General features: G+C 39.6%; 2 protein-coding genes across 5 annotated transcripts in view; one reads left to right on the forward strand and one right to left on the reverse strand.

Annotated features, from left to right (window-relative positions):
- Positions 1–478: 478 nt before the first annotated feature.
- On the forward strand, positions 479–4743 carry LOC146518717 (protein S100-B-like). The gene is made up of 3 exons (XM_085160077.1): positions 479–1996; positions 2190–2333; positions 2761–4743. The coding sequence occupies exons 1-3, from the start codon at positions 1991–1993 to the stop codon at positions 2908–2910; spliced, it is 300 nt and encodes a 99-aa protein (XP_085016203.1). The 5' UTR covers positions 479–1990; the 3' UTR covers positions 2911–4743.
- Positions 4601–12309, reverse strand: part of LOC146518718 (peroxisomal succinyl-coenzyme A thioesterase-like) — a 27489-nt gene continuing 19780 nt past the window's right edge. For all 4 annotated transcript variants that reach the window (XM_085160076.1, XM_085160075.1, XM_085160074.1 and 1 more), the window contains 8 exons: positions 12148–12309; positions 11893–12068; positions 11656–11772; positions 11446–11525; positions 5394–5487; positions 5206–5286; positions 4844–4979; positions 4601–4723 (listed from right to left, as the gene is read on the reverse strand). The exon at positions 12148–12309 is cut by the window's right edge and continues 29 nt beyond it. In XM_085160076.1, coding sequence (XP_085016202.1) covers positions 4623–4723; positions 4844–4979; positions 5206–5286; positions 5394–5487; positions 11446–11525; positions 11656–11772; positions 11893–12068; positions 12148–12309 — 947 coding nt within the window. In that variant the 3' untranslated portion in view covers positions 4601–4622. The remainder of the gene's footprint in view (positions 4724–4843; positions 4980–5205; positions 5287–5393; positions 5488–11445; positions 11526–11655; positions 11773–11892; positions 12069–12147) is intronic.

Below are 12309 nucleotides of genomic sequence, written 5' to 3' on the forward strand. Positions count from 1 at the left end.
AGGGTTTTCAAGGAGCGGACAACAAGCTGGGGGTGGGGGTGGGGGGGGGGGGGGGAAGCGGTGCGTTCAAGTGCAAATGTAAAACTCGAGATCATATTTCGGGAATCATAAATGCATGTCAAAACCGCGAACCAAAGCCCTACGAAGAAAATGTATTACTGTATAAATCAAAAAATACGATGGATGAGCAACTTATGCTCTGACCAAGTGCTGAACAAAGGAATAAAATGAAAATAAATAAATAATGTATAATAAATCGATTTCAAATTCCAATACAAAATAAAAGCATCAATGCCACAAATAAATACGAGTAAAACTAAAAACTAAAAAACAAAAATCTGAAATTAACACCTCAAACCGGGTCAATTTTTACAATTGAAAACTGATTCTTTCATTTCATCCCTTGATTTTCGTCTTTTTTATGCTGGTGCTGGTTATATTTTTATGCTGGTTTCTTAAGCCACTTAACCCTCACATAAGTGAGGGTTAAGTGGCTTAAGAAAAAACAAAACAAAGAGTCATCTGACAGTGGTCGGAAAAATCAGCCAGCGTGCAAAGAAAAACTTCCAAAGGCCTCCAGAAAACTTGAAGAATTATTGCTCAAGACCAATTTAAAAAAGCAAAATATAAAGAAATGACTCAGGAATTGTTCACAGCACTGTAAGTTGTCCTTTGTGTATATTTGGACAAGTATTGTTGAAAAAGAGGTACTCAATTTGCATGTAATAGGTATTGATAATGGAGCTTTATTTAAACATCTTCTTGAGGACGTTCTTGTTTTTTTTAATGATATTTCTTAAATAATGTGAAACAAGGTTATGTTGAATCCAGGTCATTAGAAATGAACTGAAACTACACTGTTTATGAACATAAAATGATTCCGTTTTAAATTAATATTTTTATATTACTGACTAATTCGCTGAGTGTATTCAACATGTGAATAATCTGGACCTTGTTTTTTTCTTCCAGAAGGTAGAAGGGTGGAAAATCATACTGATATACTAATTATACTAATAGGAAAAGCATTTTGTACATTTCCAGACCATATTCGGTGCAATATAATGCAATTTATTGATTAAGCCCCAGCAATGCCCCCAGTAATCATGTCTAATTTATTAGAAACTCGCCCCCACCACCCCATCTGCCTTTGTGGAGCACATTAGTTCTCTGTCATGCTTTTTTTTATGCGGTATCGTATAACCATATTCTTACTGTAATGAAATGGATTTCCATTTGAACTCTTTAGAGCTCCTTTAATGGGAAGGCACAGGCAATTTCAGCATCTCTTCCTGTTAAGACCCCAAACACAGTACTGAGTTAAGAATACTACTGAAGCTCTTACTGTACTGTATCTCCATGTGACACGTATGGCAGTTCACTGGGATTGTTTTTTCACAACTGCTTTAGAGCCTTAAGACAAATGCAAATAGTTGCATCTGTAAATTAGATTAAATCACATAAAGCAACTGAATTCTCTCTTTTGCATAAGGACAAAATCTTGCTTGGTGACTAATAATTATTTACTCTTATCAGACACTGTCAGATATTACTGGCCTTCATTTGAGCTCAAAGAAATCTCAGAGATGCAGATCTGCAGATATTTAACTCTTTTAAAGTCTCTTGTAGTTCTTGACTTTCTGTTACTTGTGACCTCATGGTTCTCAGCAAAGTATCCATTATGTGCTCATCTGAGGTTAGCCTTCATTTAAGTCTCATGTTAAGCTTTTAAGTGCTGAAAAAAATAAATAAATAAAAATGCATACAGTATATTGCTCACATAAGGACTACTGCACACACACTTTACAGGCAAATGGTTCTTGGTTGAAGCTTTGACCACTAGAATCCATTAGTTGTGCATTACATGGTGAGTGTGAGACGATTGATCAATACAGTTTAGTGCCCGAGGTAATTTGAGCAAGGCAGAGAAGTCGCAGCTCGAAAAGCCTTCAGTCACACTGAAGATCCCTGGAAGACAGAGGAGGTTCTACAGATGGAGGTAAGAAAGACAAAATGCTCCCTATGCAAAACAGATTTTACTTTAAATGTTGTCCTACAAGATCAGGATACAAATATGCTGTTATTAATGCATGCTTATAGTGCATTTAATGAAGAAAATCCAACAGACGGACAATTAACTTCTTTGTGTGGTGGACAAAAGAACGGGAACTGATTCAAATTGTTTGTCTCAGGCCACAAAGGATGCTATGTCAGACCTGGAGAGCTGCATGATCACTATTATTCAAACTTTCCACCAATACTCGGGTCAGAAGTGCAATCTGAAGAAAGCAGACCTTAAAGAACTTATCAACAATGAGATGAATAATTTCATAGTGGTAAGATATCTTCTGCAAAGTGGGTGTGTTTATGACAAGTAATTAGAACAACAATAATAAGCATGCATCAATTTTTTGGCACACAGCACAGTGTGTATTTAAATAAGAAAAAAACTGCACAGAATTTCACAAACATTATTGATGAATTTAAAATTTATACGAGCAAAGCATGTACAACTGACTAAGGTTGCTTGGGGCTATAGTGGATTTTTATTTGCTTCCTTTTCGAGTGTTGACACGCTGCACAGCTGAGTCTCAGAGATGTTAAAAACATATTAGATAACTAACAATTTTCCTTCTATTCCGGTGTAATTAAGATTTAAGCCTAGTAGAGTTAGTGGTGATGCTACAGATTTATCAGTGTTATTAAATATACTGTCCATTTACTGCTAATGATGAACTTTAATGCAATTTTCCTGCTAAACAGAAAATCAAGGAGAATGACACTCTGGATAAACTCTTCACTGACCTTGACCAGAACGGAGATTTGGAGATCGACTTCAAAGAGTTCATTGCCCTCATTGCCATGGTCACCTCTGCTTGCAATGAACTGTTTATTCCAAAGCAACAGAAATAGTTTGCATGCACATGAATTACTAATTTAAGGAGAGTATTTTTTTTTTTTTTTTGTGAGACTGGGAGACTCTTATTAGTCATGCATCGCAGTTTGATACTTTTTGTTAGTATGGAAATGTTTGCTGAATACACTTACCAGTCACTTTATTAGGTACACCTATTCAGCTGCTCATTAACACAAATATCTAATAAGCCAATCACAAGGCAGCAACTCAACAGATTTAAATATGTAGACATTGACCTGCTAAGTTCTGTCAGAGAAGAATGGCCAGATTGATTTGCGCTAACAGGAAGGCAGCAGTAACTCCCTCTTTACAACCAAAGCATAGCATCTCTGAAGGCACAAAATTAAACCTCAAACCTTGAAGCAGATAAACTACAGCAGCAGAAGGCTACTATCAGCTGAGGCCACAACATGCACAGGATCACTAGACTTGGACAACGGAAGACTGAAAAATGTTGCCTGATCTGATGAGAGTAGATTTCAACTGTGACATTTGGACGGTAGAGTCCAAATGTGATGTAAGCAAGATGAACTTTTGGATCTATGGATCCTGCAGTTCAGGCTGGTGGTGAAATAGTGTGGGGGATATTTTTTGGCACAGTTTTGGCTATTTACTACCAATTGGGTTTAAACACTACAGCTTACCAGTGTATTGTTGCCGAACCTGTCGATCCCTTTATGTCTGCAGTGTACCCATCTCATGATGGCTGCTTGTAGGAGGAAAACGCAACATGTCAAAGCTCAGATTGTCTCAGACTAGAATCTTGAACATGAGTTTAGTGTCCTTAAAAGGCCTCCACAGTCACCCGACCTCAATCCACCTTTGGGATGTGGTGGAACACAAAATTTGCATCATGGATGTGCAGCCAACAAATCTGCAGCAACTGTGTGGCACTATCATATCAATATCTCTGAGGCATGTTTCCAGCACCTTGTTGAATCTGTTTCACAAAGAATTAATGTAGTAATGAAGGCAAAAGAGGGTCCAAACGGACACTACCAATGTATACCTAATAAAATGGCTGGTGAGTTTCTAATATAGCATGCGTGCAATATGTATTTGAGAAACAAAAATATATAAATGTATGATACTTCCACATATTTGTCTGTCATTACTAAACATTTATGTTCATCTGACAGAATCGATAAACTACAGCAGTACTGAGACATGTTTAACAGATGCTGCTTCACAACATGCCATCATCTGAAGCAAGGACGTCTTTTTTTTGTTTTTATTACACACTCCTCTTTCCCCTTGTGAGGAGTCAAAAAGGTGAGGAAAGGAAACGAGGATACACAAACTGAGAAATAGGAGGAAAGGCCAAGCTGACTGGTGCCATCTTTTAGAAAGACAAATAACAGACATGTGTGTACATGTAATGCAGTCCAGCTAAGAAAATTAACACCTATACTACTTGTTGAGTAGTATAGGCGCAGCTGTACCTGACAGCCCAACATGTGTGGGTCTAAACTGCTGAAAGCTTTCTTTTCCTTTGTACGGTGCAGATTGACTCATACTGAACTGGCTGTTTTGATAGCAACCAAACAGCGACCTCTTGTGGCCCAAATAGTTTTTAAATGAGTTTTATTTATTTATTTATTTTTTTAAACCAAGTTGCACACCAGTTGTAGGACATCTTTCACAGCTCAAACAAATGCAGGATTTCAGAATCATGTTAGCGATGGATTATTGGAGATTATGTGGCGATTCACCGCTTCAGATGGGTTTCCATAAACTCTAGGATCCTCTTCCAGGAATCTTCTTGAGCAGCAGCGTGGGGTGCGGGGTGACCTCCCCACAGAGTGAATACTGCAGGGAAGAACAAACAACAAACAAAAAAACAAAAACAAAAACAACAAACTGCAAATTTATTTACCATTATATATTGTATTCTTAATAAAATACAATGGGAGGAAAACTTTAGCTCACATTTCTCTGGTTTGGCTCTCCATAGAGACGCTCTTGCACACGGTGCGTAGGGTGGCTCGATCAGGTGACCGGCGCCGGGATATGACAAACGGGTAAACAGCTGGGATTTACCTGCAGACCTCAGGGCCTCCTCAATCTGATGACCAGTGATCACCAGTGTAAACAATGAAACAGTGTGCAGTCAGTCCACACAGACAATATACAAAACTGCATTCAGGTGACTATAAATGACTCTGTTGTATTCTTAGAGTGTTTTAATACCTTTCAGTAGACATCAAGAGTCTCCAAATAATATATACAGGACAGTATAACATTTAAAATGTAATCTGTAATTGTAATTAAAGTAAAATAAGTTAATTTACCACATCTGCATTCTCTGTGCTTGCAGCACACCGATCGTCTTCACCCACTATGTACATGAGAGGACAGGTGATGTTCTTTACCTACAAAAAGAAAATAAGAGAAAAAAAAAATCAATAATATAGAGCAGAGATTACTGAGCTCTATGCACATGTGCTTCTCTATGCATGTGTGATGGGCAGAGAAAAACCTTCTGTTTGTTCTCAGGGGGCAGATTATCCGGCAGAGAGACATGTCTGAAACTCACATGGCCTCGATCATCGAGCTCCCAATGTTTCTGGTCACTTAAAGAGCAGAACAGGACAGAGATGGTACTGTTTGTTAACACCTACTCATGAAAATCTTAAAAACAGCGATTACTATGTAAGCCCTGGAGTAGACTGAGGATCCTGAACTAGATAAAAGTCCAGGTTACAATTATGTTTTTGGACCACAACATACTTTTGTAAGGTACATCACCACACTGGATTTTAAAGACTCAATATGATTGAAGTTAAGACTTTCAAGTAGAATTCATTAGGTTTTACGAGAGCATTTCATTAACTGTTGCAAAATCAAAACAAATTTACGAGAGAGTTCGCAAAAACCTGCAGCTAAAGTGCATCACAGAATTATTTCCATGGTTAAGAAAGAGAACTTCACAACACCTAACCAAGGCAAGATCACTCGACAGATACAGTCGTATCACCGTTAATGCGTGCAATCAGCAGATGGCTTTCATGGGTCAAGATTATTCTGTACCAGAATGACTGGGAAAGAAAAGCATGGCAAGGAAAAGGGAAAAGGTCATGTAATTAAGCACAATATATCATCTGTAATTAAATGTTACCCAGGTCTGACATACTCCACACACCCAATAAAGAGTTTGTTGGGTGCTTGTTAGTTTGTTGCCACAGAAAAGCCAAATTAGTTTAACTGATTTCAAATGATTGTCAATGCAATCAAACTACACTTGGCATTCGCTCGCTCTGTGGTAGAGTATCACTTCCTGTTCCTGCTCAAACACAGTGGTGTTTCTGAGTAGCTTATTTGCTTAGCAATTTAATTAACAACTTTTAAATACATTCTTTTTTCAGAGTATAATCTTCACGTGCTTCATCCGAAGCACACTTTCTGTGTACTCACTACCTAATTTATAGCCAAAGTATTCACTCACTGTCTCTGTACTGTTTCGCTAGCTTAGCTTAGCTCGTAGCCGACTCGTTAGCACCATGGCTACTTCACCTGTCCCTCCTGCACTTTCTTGCTCATTGTGTCAGATGTTTAGTTACTCCTTGGCCTCCTTTAGCAGTAATGATATCTGTAACAAATGTAGCATATTTGCAGCTCTGGAGGCCAGGATTACTGAATTGGAGACTTGGCTTCATACCCTTCATTCACCCTTAGCTAGCCAGGCCCCTGTAGCTGGTGCAGCCGAAGATAGCATAGGCCCCGCTAGCTGTTCCCCTGCAGATCCCAAGCAGCTGGGGAAAGAGGGCGGCTGGGTGACGGTGAGCCCCAGGTACACCACCAACCCGTTCATGTGTCTAACCGTTTTTCCCCACTCGGCGACACACCCGCTGGGGGTCAAACTCTGGTAATTGGTGATTCTGTTCTCAGACATGTGAAGCTAGAGACACCGGCAACCATAGTCAATTGTCTTCCAGGGGCCAGAGCAGGCGACATTGAAGGAAATTTAAAACTGCTGGCTAAGGGTAAACGTAAATTCAGTAAAATCATAATTCACATTGGCAGTAATGACACCCAGTTACGCCAATCGGAGGTCACTAAAATCAATTCAACTTGGTGTGCAAGTTGCTATAACAGTGATCAGACAAGAGACAAGAGGATGCAAAGGGGTCTGCATGGGATCCTACAGCCATGTTGGTGTAATTAACTGGGAATGCTTTTTATTAGTTTTCTGTAGTTTTCTCTGGTCCCCTCCCCAATCAGACCAGGAGTGACATGTTTAGCCGCATGTTCTCCTTAAATTGGTAGCTGTCTGAGTGGTGTCCCAGAAACGATGTGGGCTTCATAGATAATTGGCAAACCTTCTGGAGGAAACCTGGTCTTGTTAGGAGAGACGGCATCCATCCCACTTTGGATGGAGCAGCTCTCATTTCTAGAAATATGGACAAATTTATTAAACCCCTCAAAATATGACTATCCAGAGTTGGGACCAGGAAGCAGAGTTGCAGTCTTACACGCCTCTCTGCAGCTTCTCTCCTCCTGCTACCCCCCCAAAAACCCATCTCCATAGAGACTGTGTCAGCTTCCAAAAAGACAAAAAAACAAACTAAAAACCAGCAACAAACAACTTAAACATAAACAATTACAAAGAAAGAACAATACAGTATCCACATCTGAACCAAAGAGTAAAACAGTGAAATGTGGATTATTAAATATTAGGTCTCTCTCCTCCAAGTCTCTGTTAGTACATGACTTAATAATTGATCAACAAATTGATTTACTCTGCCTTACAGAAACCTGGTTGCAGCAGGATGATTATGTTAGTTTAAATGAATCAACACCCCCAAGTCATTCTAACTACCAGAAATCGCGAAGCACGGGTCGAGGGGGCGGTGTGGCAGCAATTTTTCACACCAGTCTATTAATTAATGAAAGACCAAGACAGACTTTTAATTCATTTGAAAGCCTGATGCTTAACATTGTCCACCCCAGCTGTGAAACTCAGAAACCAGTCTTACTTGTTATCATCTATCGTCCACCTGGGCCTTACACAGAGTTTGTCTGATTTCTCAGACTTTATATCTAATTTAGTTCTGAGCTCAGATAAAATAATTATTGTGGGTGATTTTAACATCCATGTTGATGCTAAAAATGACAGCCTCAACATGGCATTTAATCTGTTATTAGACTCAATTGGTTTCTCTCAAAATGTAAAAGAACCCACCCACCACTTTAATCACACTCTAGATCTTGTTTTAACATATGGCATAGAAACTGAACATTTAACAGTGTTTCCTGAAAACCCTCTCCTGTCTGATCATTTCCTGATAACATTTACATTTACAATAATTGATTACACAGCAGTGGAGAGTAAACTTTATCAAAGTAGATGTCTTTCTGAAAGCACTGTAACTAAGTTTAAGAATATAATCCAGCCACTGTTATCATCGTCAATGCCCTGTACCAACACAGAGCAGAGCAGCTATCTGAACGCTACCCCAACAGAGGTTGATTATCTTGTTAATAATTTCACCTCCTCACTACGTACGACTCTGGATACTGTAGCTCCAGTGAAAACTAAGGTCTCTAATCAGAAGTACCTGACTCCGTGGTATAATTCTCAAACACGTACCCTAAAGCAGATGACTCGTAATCTGGAGAGGAAATGGCGTGTCACAAATTTAGAGGATCATCATTTAGCCTGGAGAAATAGTTTGTTGCTTTATAAGAAAGCCCTCCGCAAAGCCAGAACATCTTACTATTCGTCACTGATTGAAGAAAATAAGAACAACCCCAGGTTTCTCTTCAGCACTGTAGCCAGGCTGACAAAAAGTCAGAGCTCTTTTGAGCCAACCATCCCTTTAACGTTAACTAGTAATGACTTCTTCACAAATAAAATTTTTATCATTAGAGAAAAAATTACCAATAATCATCCCACAGATGTAATATTATCTACAGCTACTCTTAGTACCATTGATGTTAAGTTAGACTCTTTTTCTCCAATTGATCTTTCTGAGTTAACTTCAATAATTACTTCCTCCAAACCATCAACGTGTCTTTTAGACCCCATTCCTACAAAACTGCTCAAAGAAGTCCTGCCATTAATTAATTCTTTGATCTTAAATATGATCAACCTATCTCTAATAATCGGCTATGTAGCACAGGCCTTCAAGGTGGCTGCAGTTAAACCTTTACTCAAAAAGCCATCTCTAGACCCAGCAGTCTTAGCTAATTATAGGCCAATCTCCAACCTTCCTTTCATATCAAAAATCCTTGAAAGAGTAGTTGTCAAACAGCTAACAGATCATCTGCAGAGGAATGGTTTATTTGAAGAGTTTCAGTCAGGTTTCAGAGTTCATCACAGCACAGAAACAGCTTTAGTGAAGGTTACAAATGATCTTCTTATGGCCTCTGACAGTGGACTCATCTCTGTGCTTGTCCTGCTAGACCTTAGTGCAGCATTCGATACTGTTGACCATAATATCCTATTAGAGCGATTAGAACATGCTGTAGGTATTACAGGTACTGCACTGCAGTGGTTTGTATCATATCTATCTAATAGACTCCAAATTGTGCATGTAAATGGAGAGTCCTCTTCACACACTGAGGTTAATTATGGAGTTCCACAGGGTTCAGTGCTAGGACCAATTCTGTTTACATTATACATGCTTCCCCTAGGCAGCATCATTAGAAGACATAGCATACATTTTCACTGCTATGCAGATGACACCCAGCTCTATCTGTCCATGAAGCCAGATAACACACACCAATTAGTTAAACTGCAGGAATGTCTTAAAGACATAAAGACCTGGATGGCCGCTAACTTTCTGCTTCTTAATTCAGATAAAACTGAGGTCATTGTACTCGGCGCTGAAAAGCTTAGAAATATGGTATCTAACCAGATTCTTACTCTGGATGGCATTACCTTGGCCTCCAGTAACACTGTGAGGAACCTTGGAGTCATTTTTGACCAGGATATGTCCTTCAACGCACATATTAAACAAATATGTAAGACTGCCTTCTTCCATTTGCGCAACATCTTTAAAATTAGAAATATCCTGTCTCAGAGTGACGCTGAAAAACTAGTTCATGCATTTATTACTTCCAGGCTGGACTACTGCAATTCATTATTATCAGGATGTCCAAAAAAACTCACTGAAAAGCCTTCAGCTAATCCAAAATGCTGCAGCAAGAGTACTGACAGGGACTAGAGAGAGCATATTTCTCCTGTTTTGGCTTCCCTTCATTGGCTTCCTGTTAAATCCAGAATTGAATTCAAAATCCTGCTCCTCACATACAAGGTCTTAAATAATCAGGCCCCATCTTATCTTAATGACCTTGTAGTACCATATCACCCTATTAGAGCACTTCGCTCCCGCTCTGCAGGCCTACTTGTTGTTCCTAGAGTATTTAAAAGTAGAATGGGAGGGAGAGCCTTCAGTTTTCAGGCCCCTCTTCTGTGGAACCAGCTTCCAGTTTGGATTCGGGAGACAGACACTATCTCTACTTTTAAGATTAGGCTTAAAACTTTCCTTTTTGCTAAAGCATATAGTTAGGGCTGGACCAGGTGACCCTGAATCCTCCCTTAGTTATGCTGCAATAGATGTAGGCTGCCGGGGAATTCCCATGATGCATTGAGTTTTTCCTTTCCAGTCACCTTTCTCGCTCACTATGTATTAACAGACCTCTCTGCATTGAATCATATCTGTTATTAATCTCTGTCTCTCTTCCACAGCATGTCTTTTATCCTGTTTTCCTTCTCTCACCCCAACCGGTCGCAGCAGATGGCCGCCCCTCCCTGAGCCTGGTTCTGCCGGAGGTTTCTTCCTGTTAAAAGGGAGTTTTTCCTTCCCATTGTCGCCAAAGTGCTTGCTCATAGGGGGTCATATGATTGTTGGGTTTTTCTCTGTATCCATGAAGCGCCTTGAGGCGACTTTTGTTGTGATTTGGCGCTATATAAATAAAATTGAATTGAATTGAATAAATACCCCACAAATGTAGCAGAGTAATTTTCCTAATATGAGCCCTTTCCTAACATATGAGACACAGCGCTGCTATCAAATTCAAACAGACTTCATATTTTTCTCAGTTGAGAGATTTTCTTTGCTCCATTGTGACTAAATTAGGAGTTTATGAAATGTGCAAATCATTGCACCAACTGTTTTGGAATTGGGGCTGTATATTGCACTTAAAGCATACTGTAAACACATAATTTCACTGAAACTCAACATAACCTTGCCCCAATCAGGTTCACCATAAGTTACCACCATGATTTATCCAGATTAAAAGAGAGCCACAAAGTACATTATTAAAATCAGTACTTATATTTAAAATTTGTTAGACTGCCCATCTTAATGTGGGATTTTGTTAAAAATCCACTGGAGAGGTATACAGAGGCCACGCTATCAAAATAAAAAGCATCACTGTCCAGAAATTGAAACCAACATTAAAATAAGAAATATCTATAAGTACTCTGTACTTATAAGTGACACCAGAAGTGAACGGTTCAAATAGACTGGATAAATCATCATCATCATCATCTCAGAGTAGAATCTAAAGTAACCAGCCATTACCTCTCAATTGTTTTGGTCTTGCCATCTTCATCTAACAGCGGGCTTCCTACTGGCCCGTTAATACAAATCAAACATGATGGCTGGAAGGGGGAACAAATGAATGTTAACGTCATTCATAATTGCCTGTCTATCAGATTTGTATTTTTCATATGCAAATAACAATGTGATGATCATACGGCAGATTTCAAAACAGGTGAGTTTGGGACGCACTTTAACACCAATCCTAGTGGCGATGCGAAGGGTCAGACAGACTCCAAAGGAGAGGCCAATGACCCCAATTCTGTCTGCATCGACCTGACAGTGATCTTGAAGTAGCTGGAAGGCTGACTGACCAAACAAAATAAATAGGGACATTTTAAGAGAGTGACAAAAACATTACAAACAAATACAAGGCTGTTAGGTTAAATCCAGTGCTTATACACTGAAACTCGGACAAAGTTATCCTACTTTGAAATACAAATCGCCAACACTCATTATGTCTGGTGGTCCAGGTAAGTCTTTGTGCCCCATGTAGGCAACAGAAAGACTCGCGAATCCCCAGGAGGCAAAAAGTGCAGAGCGGTACTCTGACAGTCCTCCACCCATTCCCCACAGATCCAGCATAGCAGGAAAAGGGCCCAGGCCTGCAGGAAATCAGCATGTGAAGTTCAGTGACTGCTGACTAAGGCACTGCCAATAAATGCCACTTCAGTGAACACTCACCAGGGGGTAAGAATAATGTTCCTACAATTTTGTTTTGACGAATCTCTATTCTCCTCACTCCTGGCGCCATGTACCAGCGCTCAACGGTTACAGCTGCCAGCTCAGTGCTCTGCCCCTCACTGGGTGAAGTGTGGCCCTCCAGTAAGGAGATGTTCACTATGT

Source organism: Neolamprologus multifasciatus, chromosome 5, assembly GCF_963576455.1.
Source record: "Neolamprologus multifasciatus chromosome 5, fNeoMul1.2, whole genome shotgun sequence".
In the NCBI taxonomy this organism is placed as follows: domain Eukaryota; kingdom Metazoa; phylum Chordata; class Actinopteri; order Cichliformes; family Cichlidae; genus Neolamprologus; species Neolamprologus multifasciatus.

Excerpts from the sequence above, each read along its gene's own strand:
- LOC146518717 (XM_085160077.1), top strand. Across the intron at positions 2,334-2,760 it reads AGATGAATAATTTCATAGTG|AAAATCAAGGAGAATGACAC; the intron begins GTAAGATATCTT and ends CCTGCTAAACAG.